Source organism: Humulus lupulus, chromosome 7 (genome assembly GCF_963169125.1).
Source record: "Humulus lupulus chromosome 7, drHumLupu1.1, whole genome shotgun sequence".
NCBI classification, from domain to species: domain Eukaryota; kingdom Viridiplantae; phylum Streptophyta; class Magnoliopsida; order Rosales; family Cannabaceae; genus Humulus; species Humulus lupulus.
In genome coordinates, this window is record NC_084799.1 from 25,623,551 (window position 1) to 25,635,758 (window position 12,208).

Genomic DNA, 12,208 nt, shown 5'->3' on the forward strand with positions numbered 1-12,208 from the left:
AGATCACTGTGGGGACTAACCCTACCCATTCTGTTGATGAAACAGTGATTCTCGTTGGAAAAAGGATAAGCATTAAGCTTTTAATGACCCTTATGCGTCGGAAGCCCGAACGGGGAAATGTGAGATTGTTCTTAATTAAGAGGTCACCTATGTGAGAGAGAAGTGGGGCCGCTTCAAAGGAGAATTGTGGGGGCTAAATTCTCTAAAACCTCTCGCAGAACCAGGCGGATGTTCATGGCCAAAATGAACATAATCATGAGAACCGATATGATGCCAGGAAGATATCTGTGTGAGATATATCGTCATTTACATCAACAGCAGACAGTTCAAAGACATCGCGTCCACTGATCAGCTAGTAAGGTAAATATATTTTCACAAGGGAAGGTTCAAAGGTTAACACCCACCTATCCTATACAGGTATCTACCGTAGAATTCTATCACCGTGTTGAGTCGAGTCGAGTCTTGTCAATTCATTGTGAGTCTTTTCTCTGTGTATTCCTTATCGTTGATCAATTTCATTCATGTGGGGGATTGTTGGAAAAATTATATTTTATATATAATAAATAGCCAATTTAGGCTAATGTGTGAATGGAAAATTGATGTCTTAAATGTGGTCCATTGATAGCTGCTAATAAATGCTGATTTGGTCAAGGATGTAATCACCGTAAAAATGGTGAATATTCTGATCGATATCAGAAATTATGGTAAAGATTGTGATTGATCAATATCACTAATTTTGTGGGATTTTTGGCATTAATTCCCTTGTGTTCACACTTGGTATTCCACCCCATATGAAGCCTATAAAAGGAGGCTTCACCTTTCATTCTAGACACACCAACAAAATAGAGTCACTCATTAAAAAGCTATCTTGTCTTCTTCTTCTTGTTTTTCGTAAGTCTTAAGGTGATAGAGTGAAAGTATTAATCCGAGTTCGCTGGAGTAGTGAAAGTGGTGTATTCCTCTACTCGTTAGTCGTTGTATCCTGGGAAGTGGTTGCTCACGTATCCTCTAACACCAATCAGGTAGAGGGGGCAAATCTGCTTTAAGGAAAGCGTGTTTTACGTGCCTCGGCTTTCTTTTTACTTATCAGTTTTATAATTTATTATTTTGTATTTATTTTTTCTGTTCTTCAATTAAAAATATTACTATATATTTTGTTCTTCTCCACTATATGATTTCTAACACAATATTATACATGTGAAATACCAAAGACAAACCAATAAACCCCTCTAAAGTATACGGTATACCCAAGAGAAACCCATAAGCCCTGTAAAAGTAGGTACATAATTAACACAAAAATAAGGTGAACGACAGGCTATAATATTAACAGCTATAGCGAGCACTGGTATTGATGGTACATACAAAAAAACAAATTAATGTTACCACCGAACACGAAATAGAGCTTGAAAGTTACTAGTATAACTATGAAAAACGAATGAGTTATTACTGTTCTGTGCTCTTTTCTGATCATCTCTCCTCTCTTTTGAGTACTGAAACCAAACTCTTTGCATAAGAAACCACATGATTCGGGTGAAAAGTTTCCAAAGTGGCGATATGATCATTGAGTTTTTGGCTGCGAAGGTTGTAGGAGATGATTTCACAGTCCTTGGTCACCATATAAAGACCATCAGCTTTCCAAAATTCTAGTGGGTAATTAATGTTTTCCAAAGGTCCAATAGTTAGATATTTAGACCAAGAACAAGAGCCACAAAAACCACAAGAAGAGGCATCCATAACCCACATAACATATCAATAACCATTGGATCCAACTCAGGATAGAAAAATAGAACAAGACGATCGTTCCAAACAACAATGTTTGTTCGTTCATTGAGTGATTCCCATTCTTCCTCTGCGTCCAGGGCATTTTCTGGAAATGGTATGATCTGAAATACCTCTTCACTAACATCAAAAGAAACAATGCAAGCCTCATGCCAAAAGTACCAATAACAAACTCCATGACAGTACACCACTTGGTATTTAGAACGTGGAAAGTAGAGATTATCCACATTTTTAGTACTCAACGTGAATACCTCAGCTTTATACAGATCATTCTCATCATAATCATCTTCATCTATAGACGTAATGCTAATGACCTTTTACTCATTAGCATTTGAATCATAACCGAATCCGACTATTCTCCCTTCAAAGCCATCACCAGGGGACACATTAGGAACAGTCTTGATTTCCCTGGTGGCTGAATTGAATAGAAAGATTTCAGCACATGCTGAGAGACATATGATGTCATTACAATGACCAACCAATTCAACAAAAAAAATAGGTCACATCATAGGTAAGAAACTCGACACTTTCAGTAACAAAGGGAATTGAATAGTCATCTTTGACATCATCACCGAAGAAATAAGTTCCTTCTTGGCAGGGTTCCTATTGGTTAACACATTACATTACTGAATTGTATGATAACACATTCCTGAATTGTATGATGGAGAACACAACTTTTTCTAGTTATTGATAAGGTGTTTGATCACAAATTCAGGGTTTTGTAACACGTGCCATGACTTACAAACGCACTTGAATCGTTTGCAAATTCTCAAAAAATCTCCGCATTTTGAACTGTTATTTATCCAATTCCGCCATGTCTTACAAACGAACTTAAATCGTTTCCTCCAATAACTCCTCTGGCAAATTCTCAACAAATCTCCGCATTTTTATCTGTTATTTATCCAATTCTGTCTTTGCATAAATGCTCAGAGCAGATCTATTCAACTTAAGATCTCAAAACCCTCCAATTTATTTTTTTCAACAATAATTTACAGTATAGGGAAGCTAGGGTTTGAACTTGATTAGATGCTAAGGAACTCTGTTGCGTTCTCGTGTAGTCCTTCTTCAACAATGGCAATTCAGAAGAAAAGTTGAGTTTTTTTTTTTTTATTTGGTGATTTTTTTTCTTTTACATGGATTAGATATATATATATATATAAATATATATTTTAAAATCTTAGGATTATATACTCTGATTTGGGAACCTCAATACTCTCACACCTGTTGGATTGAATTTAAAGCCTTTCTTTTCTTTTTTTTTATCCAACGGCTGACATTTGTACAAATAAAATAAAATGAGGGGTAATACGCAAACAAAAACTGGGAACTGGCTGACCTGCTTTAGTACCATTAGATATTAAAATAATATGGGAATGTTGGTAAAGTAAGTTCAGATTTTTCTCTGTTTGATGAAGGTTTTTATGACGAAAGAATTACAGAAGGGAATGAGGGAAGGCGAACGTATTATGCTTAATTATTGTTATTCATTTTAATAAATATATATAGTTGCTGAAATATATGTGAATTTTGAAGATGCTTAAATTAAATTAGGGGTTAATCAAACCGCCCACACCGTACTGCACCACATCTCATCTTGCAGTTTAGAATTTTTCGCGACACGGTTGTGGTTTTGAATTTTATAAATGCAGTTCAAATCGTACTGTACTACCCCACATTGTTATATATATTAATTTTTTATATATATATTTTTTTCAATTTTACTTCATTTAAACTTAATATATATAGTATAATATACACAATATCTAGAAAAATCATTATGTTTCATAAATTGTTAACACATATTCCACTTCAACTTAAAGGTATTCATCCTTAATTAAAATATTTACTTCTATATCACTTTTTTTCTTTGTTATTAGTTTGTTGTATTTTTATTATTTTGCTAAAAGTTTATTAGTTTGTTGTATATTTATTATTTTGTTAAACACTATTTATGTAACGTCCCAAAATTTATAATAAGGTTTAGTGTCTTGATTAGGGTGTCGGGAGGGCATAACTGGAATTATATGTAATTTTTATTGAATATTATGTGATTATGTGAATTACATGAGTTATATTATAATATGATTGATTAGGCATATTTGAGTGTATTAATGTGCTTAAAGACTCGTTTTTGTTAAAATGGACATTTTCATAATTTTAGCCCGTTGTGGGCATATATGTAATTATATGTGCTATATGTGTTGAGCCCACATGGTTATGTGAGTATATTTGAGATATTTGGCAGGAGTCGGTCCTTTTGAGCAAGATAGCAGTTTAGTCACAACAATGACTTATACTTGGCTCCGGGTGAGCTAAAGGGTATTTCGATAATTTGGTGAGTTATCGAGACTCATTGGAGTAAGAGTCACATTTAAGAAAATAGTGATATTTCGGGATTGGTGGAATTAATTGGGAATTATAAGTGTAATGTGGAATTAGAATGTCTAATGACCATTTTTCCCTTGAGGGGCTTTGAGAGGAAAGTGGTAGAGTGGGGGCATTTTGGTCTTTAGACCATTTGAATGATATAAGCTAAATGGCTGAGCTATTAACTCATAAATACTCTCTCTTTCTCTCCTTGAAGTTTTCTTTTGGCTTTGAAGAAAAGCTTGTGAATTCTAAGCTTGGAAGTGAATTAAGTTGGGGATCAGTTTTGTGAAGGATTTGGGAATGTCAATAGCTTGGATTTGAGCTCGGGATGCTTGATTCTTAGAGGTAATTTAAGCTGGTTTTAAGTTAGTTATGCCATGTTCTTGATTTTGGGTTTTGGGTAATGTTTTAGAGGTTTTGGATTGGTATATTTGTCTATCTGTGTTGCTGAGACCATTTTCTGTGGTCAATTCTAGTTAATAGGGTGTTTTGGAATGGATTTGGGAGACTTGCGATTTCTCAAAATTGCTGGAGAACTGGGTTTGCAGGGTCGCACCGCGACGCTGTTCTTGGGGCGTTGCGATCTAGATGAACTCCCCTACCTCTAATCGCCTTAGCATCGCAGCGCTAGGCGGGCTGCGCCACTTGCGTAGGGAAATTTTGGGCGAGCTCTCTGCCTGGTCAGGTGCCGTGACCCTTAGTGAGGAGCACCGCAGCTCTAATTAGGGAAAAAACAGAAATTGGGTTTTGGGAACCCAAACCTAAGGGCTCGGGCATGGTTCTCTACCCGGGTTAGTGGAATTCAAGGTCCTGGAGGCTAGGACTTGGTCTGGAAGTCTTTATTAGTTCGTTTCTTGATAGTTATTCCTTGTTATGGTTGTGACTAAGGTGAAACGTTAGGCTCTGGAGGAAAGAACCGTACTCGGGGTCGTCATACATTATTCACTCAAGACCTGAGTTAAGAAAACTGCACCTAGACTATGGTTAGGGCTTGAGCCCCAGTTATCGAACATGACTATAATCATACTTAGAGTATTTTATTAACCTTGTTGATTGCGCTGTGCATACCTGTGTTTAATGGAAAAATTATAACTCAATTGTTTTTTCATGACAATGTATATTATAGTTATAGCAGACATCCCACCAATTTTTAGGAAATTCCGAATAATTTACAGTGCCAAATCAGATTTCAAATAATATGTTTTCCACACATATAAAAAAAATTTGTCACACGTGCAATTGACTGTTTAAACTCTGATTTGGGCGTTGTAAATTTTTTGGAATTTTCTGAAAATTAGTGGGATGTTTGCTATAACTATAATATATACGGACATAAAAAAATTATGGTTATAATTTTTTCAAATGCCAAAAATAGTAAATACCCCTACGGTAGGGGCATTTTCTATACGCTACAAAAGAATTGTCCTATATTATATATGTAAGTATAATCTAGCAATAGTAGTTCTGTTTTTTCTTCTAAGGGCCAAATCTAGTGCAATTTATATATGAAATACAATTTGAATAATGAAAAAAAAAAGGTTGAACACTACACAAGAAGACACTAATAAAAACCACGACTCCTTTGCTAAATTTGTGCATCGTTTAGGTATTTTAATGCCATCCTCTCCCTTTTAGTACCGAAACCAAACTCTTTACATAAACAACAAATAAACGCTCCTTAAAAGGTGTCAAAGTGACAATCTGATCCCCAAGTTTTTTGATACGAATTGTACAAAACAATTTGTTGATCTTCTGTTTCCATGAACAAATGATCATCTGTCCAAAAATCTAAGGGTCGTTCAATACCCTGTAGGAGTCAAATCGTTAGATGTTTGGTCCAAGAATAAGAACCTTGAACACCATTTTCACTACTACTGCTCTTTCTAATAATCCACATATTAATGTCTATTGGATTTTGAATCATTCTGGCATAAAGAAACAAAACAATACACTCTTTCCACAATGCCATTCTTCAAGCTCTTCATATTGCCAAGGCTCCCACCCATTCTCATGGTCATCTGGAGCGCTTATGATTTCAAAGACTTCATCTTTAATATCTGTTATTTCGGAATTGAAATAAAAATTGGAATGAATTACCGATTAAATTTCTGGTTGAGTCGCGGACTATGTCACTCTCTTTAAGACGTTTCGTGGCTTTTCCCTAAGTGTGCACGACAACTTATTAACTACGCTGTCCCCTGGATAAAACAACCACTATGTACGAAACCATTCTGCACCGAAAGGAATCGCTCATGTACACCCTCAAAATTACTCTTCGAAAATTCAAGTTTTTTTTCTTTTCTAAAAAAAATTGTTATCTCATGTAATTCTGATGCAACTTATGAAGATAAGTCGATCAAAAATAAAATGGTAAGAAAACATTGATTAATTCGTGGGAGGAATCGTGGTCATATGCAATTAAAAATGAATCATATTTACTACTTCTAATAAAATGTTTTAAAAATTAATTAATTAATAAAAATATTTATTTTATTAAATAATTTTTTCAACAAAAAAATAAAGTGTGACACCACACCACCCGCACGCCAGCTCAGCTCGGCACGACACGTTCGGTTAGTGGCAGCGATGCACGCACGCGTGTGGTGGTCAGATGTGTGAGTCCTCACCCATGCACACAAAATTGGGTGCCCTTAGGGCCCAAACCCAATTCTCATGGTTGTCTATTATATACCCTTATGAAAAAATATTCTTATCTCATGTGGGACTCTTTCCATCATCACACACTTTACACTTCTCTCTTTTAAAATTTCACACAAAGTTCCAACAATATCAAAAGAAAGAATAATATGACTATCCATCATATAGAGATACATCATACAGTAACAATAACAAACATTCTTAAAGTCCAAAACTTGGTAATGGAAGCGAGGAAAACAATGAGTTCCCACTTTCCAATTTATTTCTTTCCAAGAATTAGTACTCAAACTATAAACCTCAACAATAAATGGAGGCCCACAACCAAAATCAAAACACTTTACCGTAATGAATTTATAATCATTAGCTCTTGAATCATATCCAAATCCTACTAGCTACTACACATAGTGTCTGATCATCTAAAGAAAAATCACTATCAAAGTGGTGTGAAGAATCAGGAACTGGAACGATCTTCAATTCCCTCAGATTTGGATTACATAAAGCAATATTGTCAGTCATATTAAAACAGATGATGCCATTATACACCCCCATATGATGCCATTACACTAAGACACCCCATGATAACTAGCATATGCAAGAAACTTGAGATTTGGAATACTGAAGATTCTATCAGGGGCGAGATCAACATTGGTCAATGTGAGAAGATATGGGGAAGGGACATCGGGACACTTGGTTACCAGGTTACTTAGATGTATGCCTGGAGAGGACAATCACTTGGTCTTCATATTAGCATGGTGCTTGGCAACAAATTTAGAGTCCGCCGTGAAATAATGAATGGAACTATATCATCTCTTGCAAACGAGCTTGAATCTTTTTAGAGACTCCGGAGGCAACCATGACATAATTCCAACTGCCATATCCTCGTCCAAACCACAAAAATAAAAAATATGGTCATTGAGAACCCTACGAAGCTTTCTAGATGTAGTTTATTGAATCTTGCTCAGTTTTGGCTTTATTTTTCAAATGAAAGAAAGAGTGAAGTGATGGTTTTATAACTTGTTACTAAACGGCAGATGAGTGAGCCAGTTTGATTTGGCGGGTGATGACTAGGATTGAGTGTGCTTGGGTCTACGGTAGTTTTATATTTGATAACTGTAAATTTATGTAATTTAAATATTGGGACATGCACATATAGTATAAGTAATTTTGTTAAGTAATAAGCATTCTTATTTCTTTGGGGTGAAATAGCTCAAATTTAATCACACGGATTAAAATATGCTTCAAACATAGAGTTATACCAAGTATACACAAAAGAAAAGTGTACAAAATTCTCGCATTGTCCAAATCAAAAAAAAAATCCTATATTTTTCTAATTATCTCGCCTCTCTTTTGAATATTGAAACCAAATGTTGGGAATAATGCCATTAAAGTAATTGTAGTTGACAAATGTTTTAAATGAAATAAATAATTGAATTGAATTATTATATATATAGACTATATTTGATATTATGTTGATAATATTAAGTAAATATCAGAAAATTCCAAAGTTTATATATGTGGTCTCAATCTCATATTGACATGAGAGGATCGAGATTAAGATAATAAACTTGAAACAGTTCGCAGTAAAATAAAGTTATGGAATCTTTAGATTAATTATTGCTAGTACGATTCGCTAGTATTATGAATACAAGTGACCTAGATCCGGGTCACTAGTGTAGTAGGACACTTTAGTGAAGGTACTTTATGTATAGTGATGTATAGAACTTGATTAGATGTGATTTGTTAATACTTGTTTAAACACTGTGTCGTAGTATTAATCAAACACATCAAATGATGATCATATACATGATGATCTTAATCCTGAGGTTACTATGAACTCCTATATATGTTATCTGATCATTTGATTCATGTGTTAAGGTTTGTTAGAATGATCAAGCTAAGAACAATTATTTTGGGGACTCAATGATATATATGGTTGGGGACATAGTTTAACAGATATGGAATCTATACCTTCTTGTAGATTGAATAATGGTTCCTTATTAGGTTGACTTTTGGAACTGAAAAGGTTATGAGCACTCACGTCGCAAACTTGTTGTGACACGACCTTTAATAGTAAAGTTAATGGTACACTAGGAACAAGATATAGTTACACAACAACATTTTTTCTCAAATATTACATAATTTTAGAAGTGTTATTGATATATGTTAATAAAAAAAAAAAAGACACGGAGAAAAAAAATTTAGGCGGCAAATGAAACACTTTTTGCCGCCTGAAATTGACAAAAGAAAAAAGCAAATGAAAAAAAAACTTATCCCTAGTCTCTCTCTCTCTCTCAAATCCCTAATCTCTACCAGTGCATGCCTCTCTCTCTCTCCCCCTCACATTCAGTCTTTCTCTCATTCGCTCTCTCACATTCTCTCGGCTTTCTAACCCTCGCGCTGTTGAAGCACACCACAACCACACCCCTGCTAAAGCCTCCCTCATGCCGGTACTCACACAACTGAAGCACACCACGACCACGACCGTGCTATAGTCGTTGAGTCTCTCGTCCCTCTCTCTCTGTTTATCTCTCCCGCTGGCTTTGAGCAAGAACAGGAGACCTCTGTTTGTCTCTGTGAGGTATAATTTGTTTTTTTTTTTTTTTTTCAGATTTCAATTTAATATCAAAAAAATATTTTGAATATTATCAATATATATATATGCTTGTGTTGGAATTATTTCTAAAATCCTGACTTTCATATATATAGGCTTGTTTGTCTCTCGAGAGAGCTGTGTTTGTGAGAACTAGTTTTGTAACCAAGTAATTTTAGTTGTGTTCTCTTAATTTCTCTGTTATTTTTCATTTCTGCTTTCATGCTACTTCTTTTGTGTTAAATCTAAGTTTTATAAATCATGGATTTGGAGTAGTTAATCCTCACAGTGTGCCTTAGAGTTTAGTTGTTTGGGCCTGTGGGAAATTTTTCATGTTCTGTATGTCATTATCTTTTGTGGCATTTTTGGCTTGTTGGTCTTATTTCTTCTATGTCAGACTTTGTATTGTTATGTTTTCTTATTTTGATGAGAATGTATATGAAAAATGCCTTGGAATTTTTTCAGCATATGATTATCTTATTTCTATTTGGTTGGAGGTCTATAAATAAGAGTCACCTTTTCATTTTGTATGTGTTGAGAGAAAGTTTTGAGAGCACAACTGTTGTGAAAATGTTGGTTCTTGTGAGTGTTGAAGAACATGTTTGAAGGGTTCTCATTCTTATTTCATTTCTGTGCATACCGGCTGTTTGTTTAGTTGCTTTTCCTTAGTTTGAATGCCTCCATGCACGACTAATATGAAGGGTTCAGTAAGGTATATACTTATTCAAACTACTGGATAGATTGAGATTCTTGACTCACTTTGGAATTAATTCACCGAAAGTAAATGAAACTTTTAGGCAAATGAAGAGTGATTTTAAAATCAATTAATTAATAAATTTATTAACCATATAACTATTGAGTATTCTCTTGCCGGCAACACTTAGTCAATACTTTACTATTTGTATTTGTTAGTGTCTTTAGTTCTGTTAGTATTACTGTTTGGTTTGTTAATATAGACTCTTCCTGTAACTGATTGTAGTTAGTCTCTACCATGGTTAGAATTGCTTGTGTTGGTCTTTTTGTAGTTACCTCTCCTTTAGTCCTTTTTGCTGTATTTTTTTTTTTTTGTACGAAGTTAGGATTGTCTAGATTTGATTTATGCATGTTCTATTATCTGATTTTATTAAGCTTTTGTTATAAGTGCGAACTGAAGCTCTACTCTCTTAAAGTTAAACTATGATTATTTGCATATCAGTTTTTTGCAATTGTATTTCATTTGCATATTTTAGGTTCTTGATCACAGAAGTGAAAAGAAATGAAATTAGATTTAAATTTTTCATGTTTCGTAAATTTGTTCTTCTATTTTATTACTTATTTTTTTGCCTGAAATACTATGTTTTGCACACTACCTTTATGTCTTTTTTTTGTAATGATGAAATGGATATCATTGGCACTTGTCTAATTGAGGATACAACCAAATTGGAATGTGAGAATTTGGCCATTTAATAATTGAAAATTCGCTTCCATATGCAGGCAATTTATAAAATTATTGAAACCTGTTGTTCTCATTTGATAATGCCCAAGTGCTTATCTCCAATTACTCAACATGGTATGTACTCAACTCAATTTTTTTGAGTTTTTTATTTTGTTTCTTAGCCATTGAGTTGATATAATATATGGCTTCATTGTATTCTAGTTTCTTGCTTGACCTTTTATTTTCTTGAGTTCTTTGATTCCTTCCAGCTTTTCCTCTATTCTGAAGTTGTCTTTGAACTAAGAGAGATGAGTAGGTGTTTAGCAACTTTATTTTATAATTTAATTTATATTAATAACATGGAGGGAAGGAATCGATTGAGCGTTTTTGTGGTTGCCTAGTAATAATTTTACAGAACATGTCTATATCTATATGCATATTTATATTATTTAGGCTTCTTTGTTTGATGCTTTTGATAATTAATATGGTTTTTTTAAGAGTTACTATAAGCATTTATCAATGTTTTGGTAAAAGATGAAAGTATCTTTAGAATGGGTCCATTATTAAGAGTTGATCATTTATGCGCTAATTTCATCTAATATAAATATTCAACTAATTGCTTTTTGACACAGTGGTAATATAATATTTTGTATTGATTGCTTCTATGCTTTTAGCCAGGTCTTAATGAGAAATTAAAATGCATGAAGCAACATTCAATGTTGGAAGTTTCTTTGATTAATATTCAGGTTCAAGGTATTTGAACTTTCTTACATGGGTTTCTTTATTTATGTATATATTAATCAACTAATGCCTTAAGGTCTTTCTAAGCAGTTGGAAAGAGCAACAATAGAAATAGAAAACAAATTCAGAAAACAAAGCATAAAAAACAACCAGATGCACATAAAACAGAAAGGAAAAAATGGCAACAGGTCTTCACACGTGATTATATTTTATCTAATTTACTTAGGAGTTTTATCTTCATATATAGCTATTTGTTGATTTGTTTATTAATTCTTCTATTAACTTTCATTCAATTTTTGGTCTCTTATTTATAGGTTAGGAAGTCAATCAAAGAGACTGCCTTAATTCTCTCTAATGATGATGTTGATGGTGGCAGGGCTTGGCAAGGCGAGGTGTAGGCTCGATGGTACGTATCTCTTCTAACCAGTGATCAAGCTTGGCATTTTTTTAAGGTGCAACCTGTTGGCATAATCCTTTTTGTTGCTATCATGACTACACAAGGCATGATTCTATAGCTTGATTTCTTATAAGTTTTCACCATGTCATTTTAACTACTGATAGCCAAAAAAAAAAATTCTTACAATTTTAGATACCATGGTATTGAAATTGTTAATTTTTTATTACTTTTGTCTACTTTTGAAATGGCATGTTGCTTG

At 33.9% G+C, this 12,208-nt stretch overlaps 1 protein-coding gene across 1 annotated transcript; it reads right to left on the minus strand.

The window, feature by feature from the left end:
- Positions 1-1,679: 1,679 nt before the first annotated feature.
- Positions 1,680-9,250, minus strand: LOC133791516 (uncharacterized). The gene is made up of 3 exons (XM_062229439.1): positions 9,149-9,250; positions 7,626-7,685; positions 1,680-2,093 (listed from the first exon to the last, which is right to left on the minus strand). Exons 1-3 carry the CDS (start codon positions 9,248-9,250, stop codon positions 1,680-1,682), a joined length of 576 nt encoding a protein of 191 aa, XP_062085423.1.
- Between the last annotated feature and the right edge of the window lie 2,958 nt (positions 9,251-12,208).

Coding starts and splice junctions, on each gene's coding strand:
- LOC133791516 (XM_062229439.1), bottom strand. CDS start 9,250: ATGAGGGAGGCTTTAGCAGGGGTGTGGTTGTGGTGTGCTTCAACAGCG. Junction 7,686..9,148: donor GAATGAGAGAAAGACTGAAT/GTGAGGGGGAGA, acceptor GGTTTGGACGAG/GATATGGCAGTTGGAATTAT. Junction 2,094..7,625: donor CTCTAAAAAGATTCAAGCTC/GTTTGCAAGAGA, acceptor AATGAGTAAAAG/GTCATTAGCATTACGTCTAT.